We start from the raw sequence: 12,177 nt of genomic DNA, 5'->3' as shown, positions 1-12,177 counted from the left end.
CTCTTCCTCCATTTATCTTCTGCCTTTTCCCCAATGAGTGAGAGACAGCTTGACAGCTTGCAAATGAGTAAAACCATACAAAAACATCACACAAAGATAAACAGAAATGTGTGCTTGTGTGCACAACAGCAGCACTTCTCTCTGGTTTGTCCTGGATCCAAGGAGCAAGCAATTAATCACCGATGATTAATTCATTTTAATTTTCTTAAAAATGCCTTTAGAAAGGTGCTTCTGCAGAACTTAGACTATCTGTTACAGAGGGAAGCAGTGCAGCTAGGGAAGGTGGTGGTAAGGTTCCACTGTCCTGTCGGTACTCTATAGTCATCATTGGTGACTCTAGAGTCACTGGGACCTGATAGCACCTGGGGACTGTTACTCTGCTTCAGCAACCTGAAAGTCTCGGGAGCAATATATATTTTTAAGTTCTATTAATATGCAAACCATCCCTAGAGTAAAAGTACTTAAAGTTCTAAGACAAGAGAGAGTCACACTCTCAGTTTCAGAGGATGACAATGGCAAACTCCCTCTGGAGAAACTTTCCAAGAAAACCTTATGATAGGGTCTCTTTAGAGTCGCCATAAGTAAGAAATGACTTAAAGGCACACAACAACAACAAAACTGAAATGATAATTTATAGTGAACAACTGTGTCATTGCTTACATTCAATTCCATTGTTAATTATCCTTTTTCCTAGTGCTTTTTATTTTTCTTAGAAGTTGCATGTGTACATTTGAGTGTCGCATGCGTACATTTGGAGACAGTTATGGTAAACTGTATGAAATAAATTGTTTGCATATAATTTTAAAAATCCCTTTTGTCCTTTCATTTTGGGAGAAGTATCAGCTGAAATTCACAAATGTTTTAAAGGAATAGCTTTAGGTCATAGAATAGATGGTGTGGGAAGGGATTTGCGTAGCCTTGAAAACTGAGAATTTGTTAATTGTGGGCAGTCATAAAAGTGGCAGGTTTATACATTGTATAGTTTTTTCCAAAGCTCATTAATGTCCCATCTGTCCTACAACTATATATTCTAAGTCAGGAATCTTCAGCTTCTTTTTAACCTAAAAAGAGAATTTATGCTCTCCAAAGGGTGGGAAGAGAGCAATTTCCATGGCTTGTCCAGCCTTGTTTTAGGATAGGAGTTTTGTGTTGTTTTGTTTTCAGAACTGAAAGTGACCTGATGTTAGTAAAACAGGTTGGGGGTACCCTGCAAAATAACTGCTGTGATGAGATGTAAATGAGCTTGTATATTCTCAGATAGTTCATATTTGATTAGTTATTTTACATTACAGGTTTGAAAATGGCTCGGCATATTACCATGAAGATGACCGTGAGGGCATTCTAAAAATCTGCAGACTCGTAATTCATTCGCACTACGAAGACTACACTACAGAAGGCTTTAATGTGCTGTATAACAAGCAGCCAATGATATACATTAGTTCTGCAGCCAGGGCAGGCTTAGGCCAATGTCTTTGCAGTCAGGTGAAGTACAATTAGTTGGTTCTTATCTCCAAAGCTTGCAACAGTTATGTTTTGTGGAGTACAGTAGTCATTTTGGCTAGTCGTCAAAGTGCGTTTTATATTCCAACCTTTTTCAAATGCTGTTTATTGGTATAGTCTGCCCTCTGTATCTGTGGACTTGCCATGTGAGGATTTGAGCAAGGGCCCACTATATGTGCAACTTCTTGTCACCAATTATGGTTACAATCTTTCCTGTACTGATGTACTGATTTACCTTTTTTCTTATACCTCTTACTAGTATCCAACTGATATGTACTATGTATATTGTTCTCTTGATGAGCTTTTAAGACTAAAGAAAGCCCAAAGGTCTTCTGGTCATTCTCCTTGTCGTTCTCTTATATCTACGTGGAAATCTGTATGAATGCAGTCTCGCACACAAATTTGCTGCATATCTCTCAATGGCTTTTGTTAGCCAGTCAAAATTCCATGGTTTGCAGAATTACAGCCTGTATCTTGTTCGTATTTACAGACCTATAGATGAACCTAATGACAAGAAGGTCTAATGAAAATTTGTCTCTCTTTTCTCTCCAGCTTGGCCTACCCCTTTCCTGTATGTGTCGGGTGCCTTGTAACACTATGTTTGGTTCTCAGCATCAAATGGTAAGTTTGGTTTTTTTCAAAAAGAGGTACCTTGTCTTATCTATTTGCATGTATAAATAATTTTCTCTCCTTTTGCTTGATGACAGGATGTTGCTTTATTGGATAGACTGATTAAGGATGACATTGAATCCGGAAAGCTGCCAATATTACTAGTGGCCAATGCTGGTATGTAACTATTTTTGCCTCCCACAGCATTCTAAAGCGTTGTCATTCTCAGGCCTAATTCTTGTGTGCCCAAGTCATTTCTGATCTATGGCAACCCTAAGCCTAATTCTTACTGAGCTAATAAACCCCTTTATGGCATTTATAACTTTAGGCAGAGGTTGCAGAATGCTCTTCCATACTATAAAAAATTGAATCAACTATGAGTGAAAAAAATGCCCTCCTTTTAAGTGAAATCTGCAATTGTTTATAAAGCCAAACGAGGAAGAGAGAACAGAAAGTGACATATTGGATTTTTAAAAAGAGCTTGTAAAAGTTATATTTTTGGATGACAACTTCCATAATCCCCATCCAGCATGGCTACCAGTAACTTTCCCAAACTCTGGTTAAAGCAGGCTAGAAAGCACTGACCACTGCCTAGATTGTATCCCAGTAATTAATACCACATAGCGAGAACTTCCACTCTGGTCAGTTAATTCCAGGTGCTCACTGTGTGTAGGGCCTGCTAGAGATGGACAAATCTGTGAGTTTTCCTTTCTCTATCAGATAGTTTTTAAAATGTTGCTTTGGAGTTCATTAAGATATTTGCAATTTTTAGTCAATTCTCATTAAAAAATGAACCAAATGAAATTCTCAGTCACCTGCACTGGTCAAATTCAATACACATGGCTACTTGTCTTGTTGCTCTTAAATATGAGCAGCCCCTTGTGGGAAAGAGGTGACAGCCTCACATTTCAGCTCTACAGACTTGGCTGACCACACAGAAATTCAGACACAGCCTTTTAAGAGCTAAGTGCTCAAAGCTTTCTGTCTCGGTAGACAAATTGGTCAGTTTTGCTTTTTTAAAACTCAAGGTCTTCCTATCAAATTTACAAAGAATGTTGCCAAATTTGAAATTCTAATTCACCCTGAAGGCTCACCTAGGAAGGCATAGCTAACTTTAAAAGGCTTTCATTAGTAGACCTCACCACTATCTCTCCTTTTCCCTCTCTCTGTGCAATGAAAAAACCAAGGAGTCCCTGCTGAAGGTGGGGGACATGTTTTGCAAAGATTTAGGACTTGGATAGTCAGTGAGCTGCCTGAGCAGTTGAGATCCATAGGACTGCATGAAGTGCTCCTTGCAAATATGCTTATCAGATCTGGCCTGTATTTGTGAACAAGAATTTTCGAAGTAGAGTATATTGGACACTGTTCAATATAAACTTTTTTCTGCCAAACCTTAGGCAGTAAAAACCTGGAAGAAATGTGATAGGTCATTGTATAACCATTAATGAACAATATTTTAACCGTTAATGAACAATGTATGAGTTGTTGGTTTTCTTTCGATACAGGTACACCAGGAGCAGGCCATACTGACAAACTTGGCCGACTGAAAGAACTCTGTGAGAAGTATAATATGTGGCTGCATGTAGAAGGGTACAATCCAGTTCTTCATTTTTATGTAATGTGGCAAATACTTTGTGTGGGCATGATGCAGTGGACCTGCTCTCACCTCAGCCTAAACCACTGTCTTTGCTTTTAAAATGTTCTGGTGGGGGTTATATCAAGAGGAATGGACAATAGAAAGGTATTAAAAAGAAAATGAGCAGAAAATCTGGATAAACATGAAGATCTGGTGCTTATCTTGAATTCCCAGAATGCTCCAGGCTGCCCCTGGAATATTTTGACCTCAAATTCTCTCTGTTACTTCTGCTCTCTCTGCAGCAATGATGCACGGCTGCCTTCCTGCATGATTTCAGTTGATCACCTGGCGCTGCTGCTGAGGTCACAACAAGGCACCCAACCATGTTATCAATGCTGGGCACCTCATTCTAACCTCAGAGTGACTTGTGTCCACAGCGGTGGCACCAGACAGCTTACTGGGACCACATGGAAAGCCAGCCGCCCTTCGTTGCTGCAGAGAGAAATGAAACCCAGAGCAAAAGGTAAGGATTTTAAATTTGGATTAAGGGGAGGAAAGGACAACTTCTGTAAGGATATCATGAAGGCAGTTTACAACCGATTTGGAGTTTTGGCGCTGCATCATATAAAGAGAATGCAGTGAGCACATAGGAAATTCAGAGTAAACAATTCATGTAGACAAGCCCCTGATGTGTACATGCCTATGGAATGTGGAAGAAAAAAAGAGATTCACATGTAGAGTAGCCTGCCCCATATTGCAAGCTGTTTCTAAAACTTGGACCAGTGTGCCCTGTTGTTGGGAAGCAGCTGTTATTGAGGAGTGATGATGCATAGTGTACTGCCTGTAGTGCCATCCCTCAGTAATAATGTACCCCTTGGATACATTTGGTCCTCTTAAGGTGTCCATTCCATAAAATTACTTGAAAATGACAGGGATCGAATCTAGAAAGTTGTGTATGCAGAGTTATGCATATGAGTTATGATCCTTCTCAGCTCAGATGAGTCCAGTGACTTTAGTTTATGTATTAGAAGGTAGAATACAGGGGAATTTTACCTATTAAAATCTAATACTATAAAGTTTAACTAGATTAATAGCAATTTTTTCTTTCAAACCAGAATTCCAGTTTCTGCTGCAGGTACATTGAAAGTAATAATAATAATAAATGGTTTATTTATATACCGCCCTTCCAGAGATCAGGGCGGTTCACAACAGATAAAAAGTACATAAAAAATTTCAATATACAATATTAAAAATACAAACTACAAAAAGAAAAACAACAGCAAATGCCCCCAGGTTAGATACCCATTGTCTGTGCGGTCATATGGCGGGGGGGGCTTATAAGGACTAATCGGGGAATGCGATGCCAAACAGGTGGGTCTTCAACTCCCGCTTGAATTGGGCCAGGGAGGTGACTGAGCGGAGCTCTATGGGCAGCGTGTTCCAAAGGGCCGGGGCGGCGATGGAGAAAGACCTCCTGGAAGTGGAGGATAACCTCGCCCCGGGAACCCTAAGGAGTTGCTGCCCAGATGTTCTGAGGGTGCGAGGCGGAATGTATGGGGAGAGGCGGTCCTTCAGGTAACCTGGGCCCAAGCCATTTAGGACTTTATAGGTCATTACCAGCACCTTGTATTGCGCCCGGAAGCGAATGGGCAGCCAATGGAGGTTTTTTAGAACCGGTGTTATATGGCTGGCCCTGGACGTGCCAGTGACCAGCCTTGCAGCCATGTTCTGCACCAGTTGAAGCTTCCGGGTTAGGTACAAGGGCTGTCCCATGTAGAGCCCATTGCAGAAATCCAATCTCGAGGTTACCAGGGCATGTACCACAGTTTCAAGGTCCCTCTGGGTCAGGTATGGGCGTTGTTATTGTTGTGTATCTTCAAGCCATTTCTGATTTACAGTCACCCCAAGGTGAACCTATGATGGAGTTTTCTTGGGAAGATTTGTTCAGAGGGAGTTTGCCATTGCCATCTCTGAGGCTAAGCGAGTGTGACTTGCCCAGTGTCACCGAATGGGTTTACATGACCAAGATGGGATTTTAAACCTGGTCTCCAGAATTATAATCCAACAAAACATTTAAAAGAAAGCATTGAAACAAGATGTTAATATTTAGCAGAGGAAAAGTTGTTAATTCACTCTACTAAACCTGTCTATTTAATTGTATTTTTCCCTAGGGTAAATTTGGCCACCTTGACTTTGGGCTACGTCTCTTCATCTGTACTGGTATGTCCGTGTTTGCATCCATGTATTTTTAGTGTAACCTTTCAACAAAACATTATAAAAGCAGAGATTGAATGCTTGGTAATCTTATTTTATTTAAGATAAATGTGTAGTATATGAAAGAATGAAAGAAATCTTCTGAGCTCTCAAAGCAATTTGGTGCCATTCTATACACAAGACTCAAATTACTGATTGTCTTTCAATTGTCACATTGGTTTTGCTCCCATCTGCAAATATGGATATACATTGCAAGACTACCTCAAATCCTGAAAAATAATATTAGATATAGCCAAAAATTAAACTTAATATAGTTTGAATTCTTAATTTACTTAATTAAAACAAAACATTCTACATATGGACTGGATTTGAAAAGTGAAGGATAATTTTAAGCACTGCCAAAGTTAGAAATTCCTCCAATATATAAAACTTTCCTTATCAAATCATATTTTATAGAACTGAGAGGAATTAGAGCTGTGCTAAGAAACAATGGTAGCATATTTTTAAGGGCTGTTAATACAGTCGTAAGAGTGATTCTAATACAGTTGTAAGAGTGATTCAGACATAATATGAACAGCATGTTCTGTTATGGATAACAGGATATTTTGATGTTAAGGATCAAGCAGGAATGACTCAGACATTTGACCTCCCTCCTCTCTGCACATGTGGAAAAGAGCAGTTTCTGATTGCTATTTGCAGGAAAGCAATTTGTAATTTTTCTGAACCTAGCGAACTATTGTTTTCCTATAAATCATGTTTTTAATCTGTTTCGTAGCAAGACTGTGGTTTGGAGTTGCATCTAAATAATGACCATGTACTTCTGTCTCCCTCTCTTTATCCTCGATCAAGCAGGGACATGCAACTTGTGGCCCTCTGTATATTGTTGGACGACACCTCCTACCATCATAATTAACAGTGAAAGCATGTGGGAACATCATTCTGTGTCCACACTGGAGAAATAATCCAGTTTGAAAACACTTTAACTACCAGGTCTCAATGCTATGGAATTCTGGGAACTGTAGTTTTGTGAGATATTTAGCCTCCTCTATCAAAGAGCTCTGGTGCCACAACAAACTACAAACCCCTGAATTCTATAGCATTGACCCATGGCAGTTAGTAGTGTCAATCTGGATTATTTCTGTAGTGCGGATGCAGCCAACGTTTAGAAGGCCACATGTTAAATAATCCTTCTTTATAGAGGCCCATTTCTTATCTATCTAGAAATTTGATTATTAGCATATCTTGTTTTGAGTTGACAGAAATAATAAAACTGTGTTTTCTGTTCTGTAGTCAGCAACCAAATGTGACAGCATGACCCTGACTTTAGGGCCCTGGCTGGGTCTCCCAGCTGTACCTGCAGTAACTCTCTACAGACATGAGGATCCTTCTTTGGTAAGCTTAATTCTTGCCACTTACTTCAAGCCTCCTTAAAATGGACAGTGTATATGCAGAGGTACTTAATGAGCAAAGGCTTTCTCATCAATTTGAGAAAAACCTTGTTCCTACTGTCAAACTCCTCCCAGCACTGAAGTGAATGCTTAAATAGAAGTTCCTTGTATTAATTGAAAATAGCTGTTGGATTAAAGTTTCACCGTGATGCCCACACCTAGGACACAGGCGGTAGCTCTAGTCTTCAGGGCCTCAGGATGAAGTCTTCCCAGAATTTGTTGTTGAGCCTTTTTTAACTGAAGATGTCTGGCTCTTTTTCATGTGTGGTATTTGTTCTACCACTGCACATTTTCACAATGTGATTTGTGGATAGCCTGGCTTGTCATGAATTGACTGCACACTGGCTACCTCTTGAAAACCTCTAAACCATGCTGTTTTGCTTTCCATTTGATTTCTGGTGTTATTTAGCACCAGATAAGGTTGCTTTCTGGGTTTATTTTGTTGTTGCTTTTTGATACCTAATCAGAAATGATTTGGGGAAACTGTAGTGTAATACAACAAGCCCTTTTGATTTGTTCAGTCTGGCTTTCAGTGGCCATTATTATGGTATATATTCATGTATAAGTCTAGAAATGTTGGTGAGAAAATCGACTCAATAAAGCTGGGTCAGCTTATCAGTGTAAGTACTGTGCCTTAACTCTTATCAGAAAAGGAACCATTCCCTTCTCTGAGAAGAATGGCAAAGGGCAAGACTAAAGTTCATCCTGGGAGAATCTAAAAGAAGCACCGATTGTTCTTTCCACCATGGCCTTCTGGTCTTTTTGAATGCCTGGACGGGAAAATGGCATCATTTCCCTTTGCTTCATCCTTTATATCCTTTGTTACCTGCCCATAAAGTATGCCCTTGACTTATGCATGTGTCATATCAAATCCATAATTTTGGCCCCAAAATTTGCCCTCACACATAAGGTCAATTTATACATAAGTATAAACGGTAAATAGAAAAAGGAATTACACAGGCCTATCATGAAAAAACCTTTTTCAATATTATAGCTGTTTGAGTGCTGGATGTGAAAAGCACAATTTGTTTTGTTGTTTTTGTTGTTTTTAATTTATATACCGCTATTCCAAAGATCATAGCGGTGAACAGCAAGTAAGCTAATTAGCAAGTAAATTCTTTCACAAATTCATTAACTTTATCAATTCAGCTGTTTCTCAGCTTTTATTAAGTGTGGATGCTGATGTTCCAGTGTGGTTTCTTTTAGTGCTTTTAAATGGATTTCTGAATTTCATATCACCAAATTAAAGAAATTTGGAAAGTCTATTGGAAGACTTCCACCCCTTTCTTACTCTTTGCAGGATCATTTCATTCAGTCACGTATTACAACACAGAAATGTCAAAGCAGGTTGTGAAAAAAAACTGTACATGATGGAACAAATCTGAGGTTGTTTTTAAATTTAGAATACCAAATTCTTATAAAACCAGCATACATTTTCAAAAAAGGTTTTAGCATCCTCAGTTTTGCAGGCCTGTGTTTTCTAGACATTTCATACACTATTACCTGGTGAGCTTTGTTTGGTTTTTGTTTTACCTCTTGCCATGTGCTTTAGTGCATCTGGTATTTTGGAAATAAAGCAGAATAAAAAATCCTGTCAGAGTGAATAGAAGTGATACGCATTTATGATGATTGTGACTTAGATTTATGATTGTTACTTACAGTCCTTAGCTGCAGGCCTGACCTCCAGCCAAGCAGTAGAGAAGCTTCGTGCACTGCCACTATGGCTTTCCTTGCAATATCTTGGACACAATGGGATTGTTGAAAGAATAAAGCATGCATCTCAGTTGGTAAGAAGCTGAGGATTTGTGATATTTTTGTGCTATCTCTATTGCCTGATTTAATATTTTATGAGGGCTTAATGAAGTTGCTCTGTTTCTCATCCTATGACCAGAGAAACCACAAGAGCCAGTGTGTTGGACTAGGGCTCTGGGAAGCCACATCTCAAATCCCCATTTGGCCACGAAAACCATCTGGATGGCCTTGGGAAGTCACAGTCTTTCATCCTCAGAGGAATACAATGGCAAGCCCCTTCCAAATACTGTAAATCTTGCCAAGAAGACTCTATGATAGATCTGCTTGAGGATTGCCATAAGTCAGAAATGACTTGAAAGCAAAACATATTCCTTAATAACACACCTGGACACAGTAACTTTGGCATGCAGTTGAATTTTGCTTTAGTTATTTCAGTAGTTTACATTGCATACATACTCTGTTGGTATTTCAATTAGAGTTGCAATGTGTGTAGAAGAATATAAATAAAAATGGAGAAAGGCAATCAAATGTCCCCTGACTATACAATGTTGACAAGGGTATGCCCATTTATATACTAGTTTGATTTTAGTTTGTTCCTTCAGATGTTAATTTTATGTGATACAAATGAGTGTAATGTTTATTCTGTTTGCTTTTTAAAAATCCTTTCCCCTCCCCTTACCCTTCTAATCTCTAGAGTCAACGACTGTTGGAAAACTTGAAGAACCAGGATTTCATCAAAACTTCAGTAAGTTTTCCCTTCTCATATTGATGCTTGATCTTTACCCAGGCACTTGACTTACTGTTAATCTGTCTTGTTTAAGTGGCCTAGGGGTTGGTTATAGTCTGACAAGCTATTTATAAGACAGTGAGTCTTGGTACCCTATTTCAGTAAGGAGAATTGATCATACTGTTGATCCAGATGTTTTTGGTCGCTACTTCACATCAGCCCCAGCTAGCATGAGGATAATGGAGCTGAAACCCATGAATGTCACAGATCTCCCCACCAAACAATATCTTGGTTCTGTTACAATTTGAATTTGAACACTGACAAAAGATGATGGCATGGCTCACTAAGTTCATTTTGTTTCCTGTGTGAAGTAGTAAGATGCTCTTGCAGTATTTTTGGAATGTGGGTTTTATTTTCCCTCCCCAAATTTTGTTTCCAAGGTTGAAGATGAACTTAGCTCTCCTGTCGTGGTATTCAAATTTTCCCCAGAACTTCCACATAAAGGTGAGTAATGAATAGAGAAAATGCATTGCAATCACATGCAAATTCTGTTTGAATAAAATAATACAAACATAAGTGCTTCCTTTTGAATTTGGTCTATTCCCACTACTATTTAATGCCTTTCTTAGCATCAGTATTGTCTACGGTGACCAAGGACACAGGGCTTTGTCTTTTCATAGTTCTGTGACAATTTCAGAAGACAGACCTATCCCACATTTGGCAAATTGAGAGTTTTTTGTAGGCAAATCTGCCCTTTTTGTTATGTGTCTTCAAATAATTTCCAATTTATGGCGACCCCAAGATTTCATGAGGTTTTCTTGGTGGGATTTGTTCAGAGGAGGTTTGCCATGTTCTTCCCCTGCGGAACCAGTGTGACTCAACCAATATTGGGGTATTATTTCGTCAAATAAGAATAGTATGCTTTTCCAAAATAAGTGTGTTAAGGTTTGAAATGAAGTTAGGATCAAAATGTTAATTGTTTGTCTTTTATTTTACCTTTGATTGGAATGCAGCCACCCTCAGTATTCCTTACATAGCTTTCCACTTCAAAAGGACATGGGGGGGGGGGGGGGTAACAATAGCTTGAGTAAAATAAAACATTCAAGCTACTATTACCAAAAATGTCCTTTTGAAGTTGCTTTAATCATTGCTTTCATGATGTTAAAAGATGCTATGTTTAAGAACCAGGCCTTCTAAATCCAAATTCATAATAACGTACCTAAAGAACACATTATGATGATAAAAATGTTTCCTATAGATTGAAATGGCAAAGCAGCATAAATCAAAATGACATAAACTTTTTCTGCTAAAATCTGTTTAATCTCTGCTTTAAATTTAGATCACATGTTACCAGCTATACAAACACCTACAATGACTGGGAACGAGAGATATGTCTGTGATACTTTTAATCAATGGGTAGGTACAAATGTTCTATACCTTAATCTTGGGCAAAGTGTGGCCACCCAGATTTGTTGGACTGCAACTTCCAGTATTCCTCTCAATTGATTTTGTTGACTAGGGATGCTGGAGGGCCACATTTTGCTCATCTCTATCCTCAATGCATAAGTTGTTAGTACATCAAAAACATGGTAACAAATGCTTGGGTTCGGTAGCAGTAAACAAAAATAATCAGGGGCCAAATCGCTCCAGTCTAGCTCTCTGGGCTTCTTCAGATGGCCAAACCTTCTCTCCTATAGTTGGCTTCCCAGCCTCTCCCTCCCCCAGTAATGTCTCTTCTAAGGCTTAGTTATTGTCAGTAAGAAACTTAAGCCAGCATATGTTGCTATTTATGGTCATGACCTTTTGCCTTTGACTTTATCTTGAGCAGAAAGACATTTGTCACCCTTGATTAGCTGAGAACATATTAATTCTTTGCAGCCTCCTTTGCTCTTAAGTGACAACCCTAGCACCCCCACAACACCTTTTTCTTGATATTAGGTCTGCTGTTTATGCAGCAGCCAGGTGCCCAGTAGCATTAACCTCCGCTGTGTCCACCTCGCTACCGCCTCTTCTGCCACTGCCTCATGTGCAAATACGGTAGTGGTAGTGGCCCAGGCCTCTTCATCCCTGTCAGCCTTTAAACTAAAGGGAATCTGGCTGGCTGGCTGCTTGGTTGCTGCTCCCTGGGTGATCAGGTGCAAAGGGAGCAGCCAAATGAGCAGCGGCCAAGAAGCTGGCTCAAGTGAGAAGCTGCTCAGTTGCTGCTGCCTTTCCACCTGGTCAGTTTGATTTTGCAGCAAACGCCAGCATAGATAAGAGGTTTATTGATCCTTTGCATCCAGTCACCTTGGGAGCAGCATGCAGTTAGATGGCTGAGCAGCGAGTGAGAAGCCTCTCACCCAGTCTGATCT

General features: G+C 39.5%; 1 protein-coding gene across 1 annotated transcript in view; it reads left to right on the top strand.

The window, feature by feature from the left end:
* LOC149306269 (pyridoxal-dependent decarboxylase domain-containing protein 1-like) overlaps positions 1-12,177 on the top strand; it is a 54,330-nt gene that overhangs the window by 18,326 nt on the left and 23,827 nt on the right. Inside the window, exons 6-15 of the mRNA XM_089539815.1 lie at positions 1,293-1,482; positions 2,053-2,121; positions 2,208-2,286; positions 3,615-3,699; positions 5,857-5,905; positions 7,190-7,291; positions 9,009-9,134; positions 9,794-9,844; positions 10,267-10,330; positions 11,166-11,242. Coding sequence (XP_089395941.1) covers positions 1,293-1,482; positions 2,053-2,121; positions 2,208-2,286; positions 3,615-3,699; positions 5,857-5,905; positions 7,190-7,291; positions 9,009-9,134; positions 9,794-9,844; positions 10,267-10,330; positions 11,166-11,242 — 892 coding nt within the window. The remainder of the gene's footprint in view (positions 1-1,292; positions 1,483-2,052; positions 2,122-2,207; positions 2,287-3,614; positions 3,700-5,856; positions 5,906-7,189; positions 7,292-9,008; positions 9,135-9,793; positions 9,845-10,266; positions 10,331-11,165; positions 11,243-12,177) is intronic.

This window comes from Sceloporus occidentalis, unplaced genomic scaffold (assembly GCF_023333645.1).
Source record: "Sceloporus occidentalis isolate IW3139 unplaced genomic scaffold, rSceOcc1.0.p SCAF_10, whole genome shotgun sequence".
NCBI lineage: Eukaryota > Metazoa > Chordata > Lepidosauria > Squamata > Phrynosomatidae > Sceloporus > Sceloporus occidentalis.
Note: the sequence above shows the minus strand (reverse complement) of the source record. Positions and strands in the feature narration are given on the sequence as shown.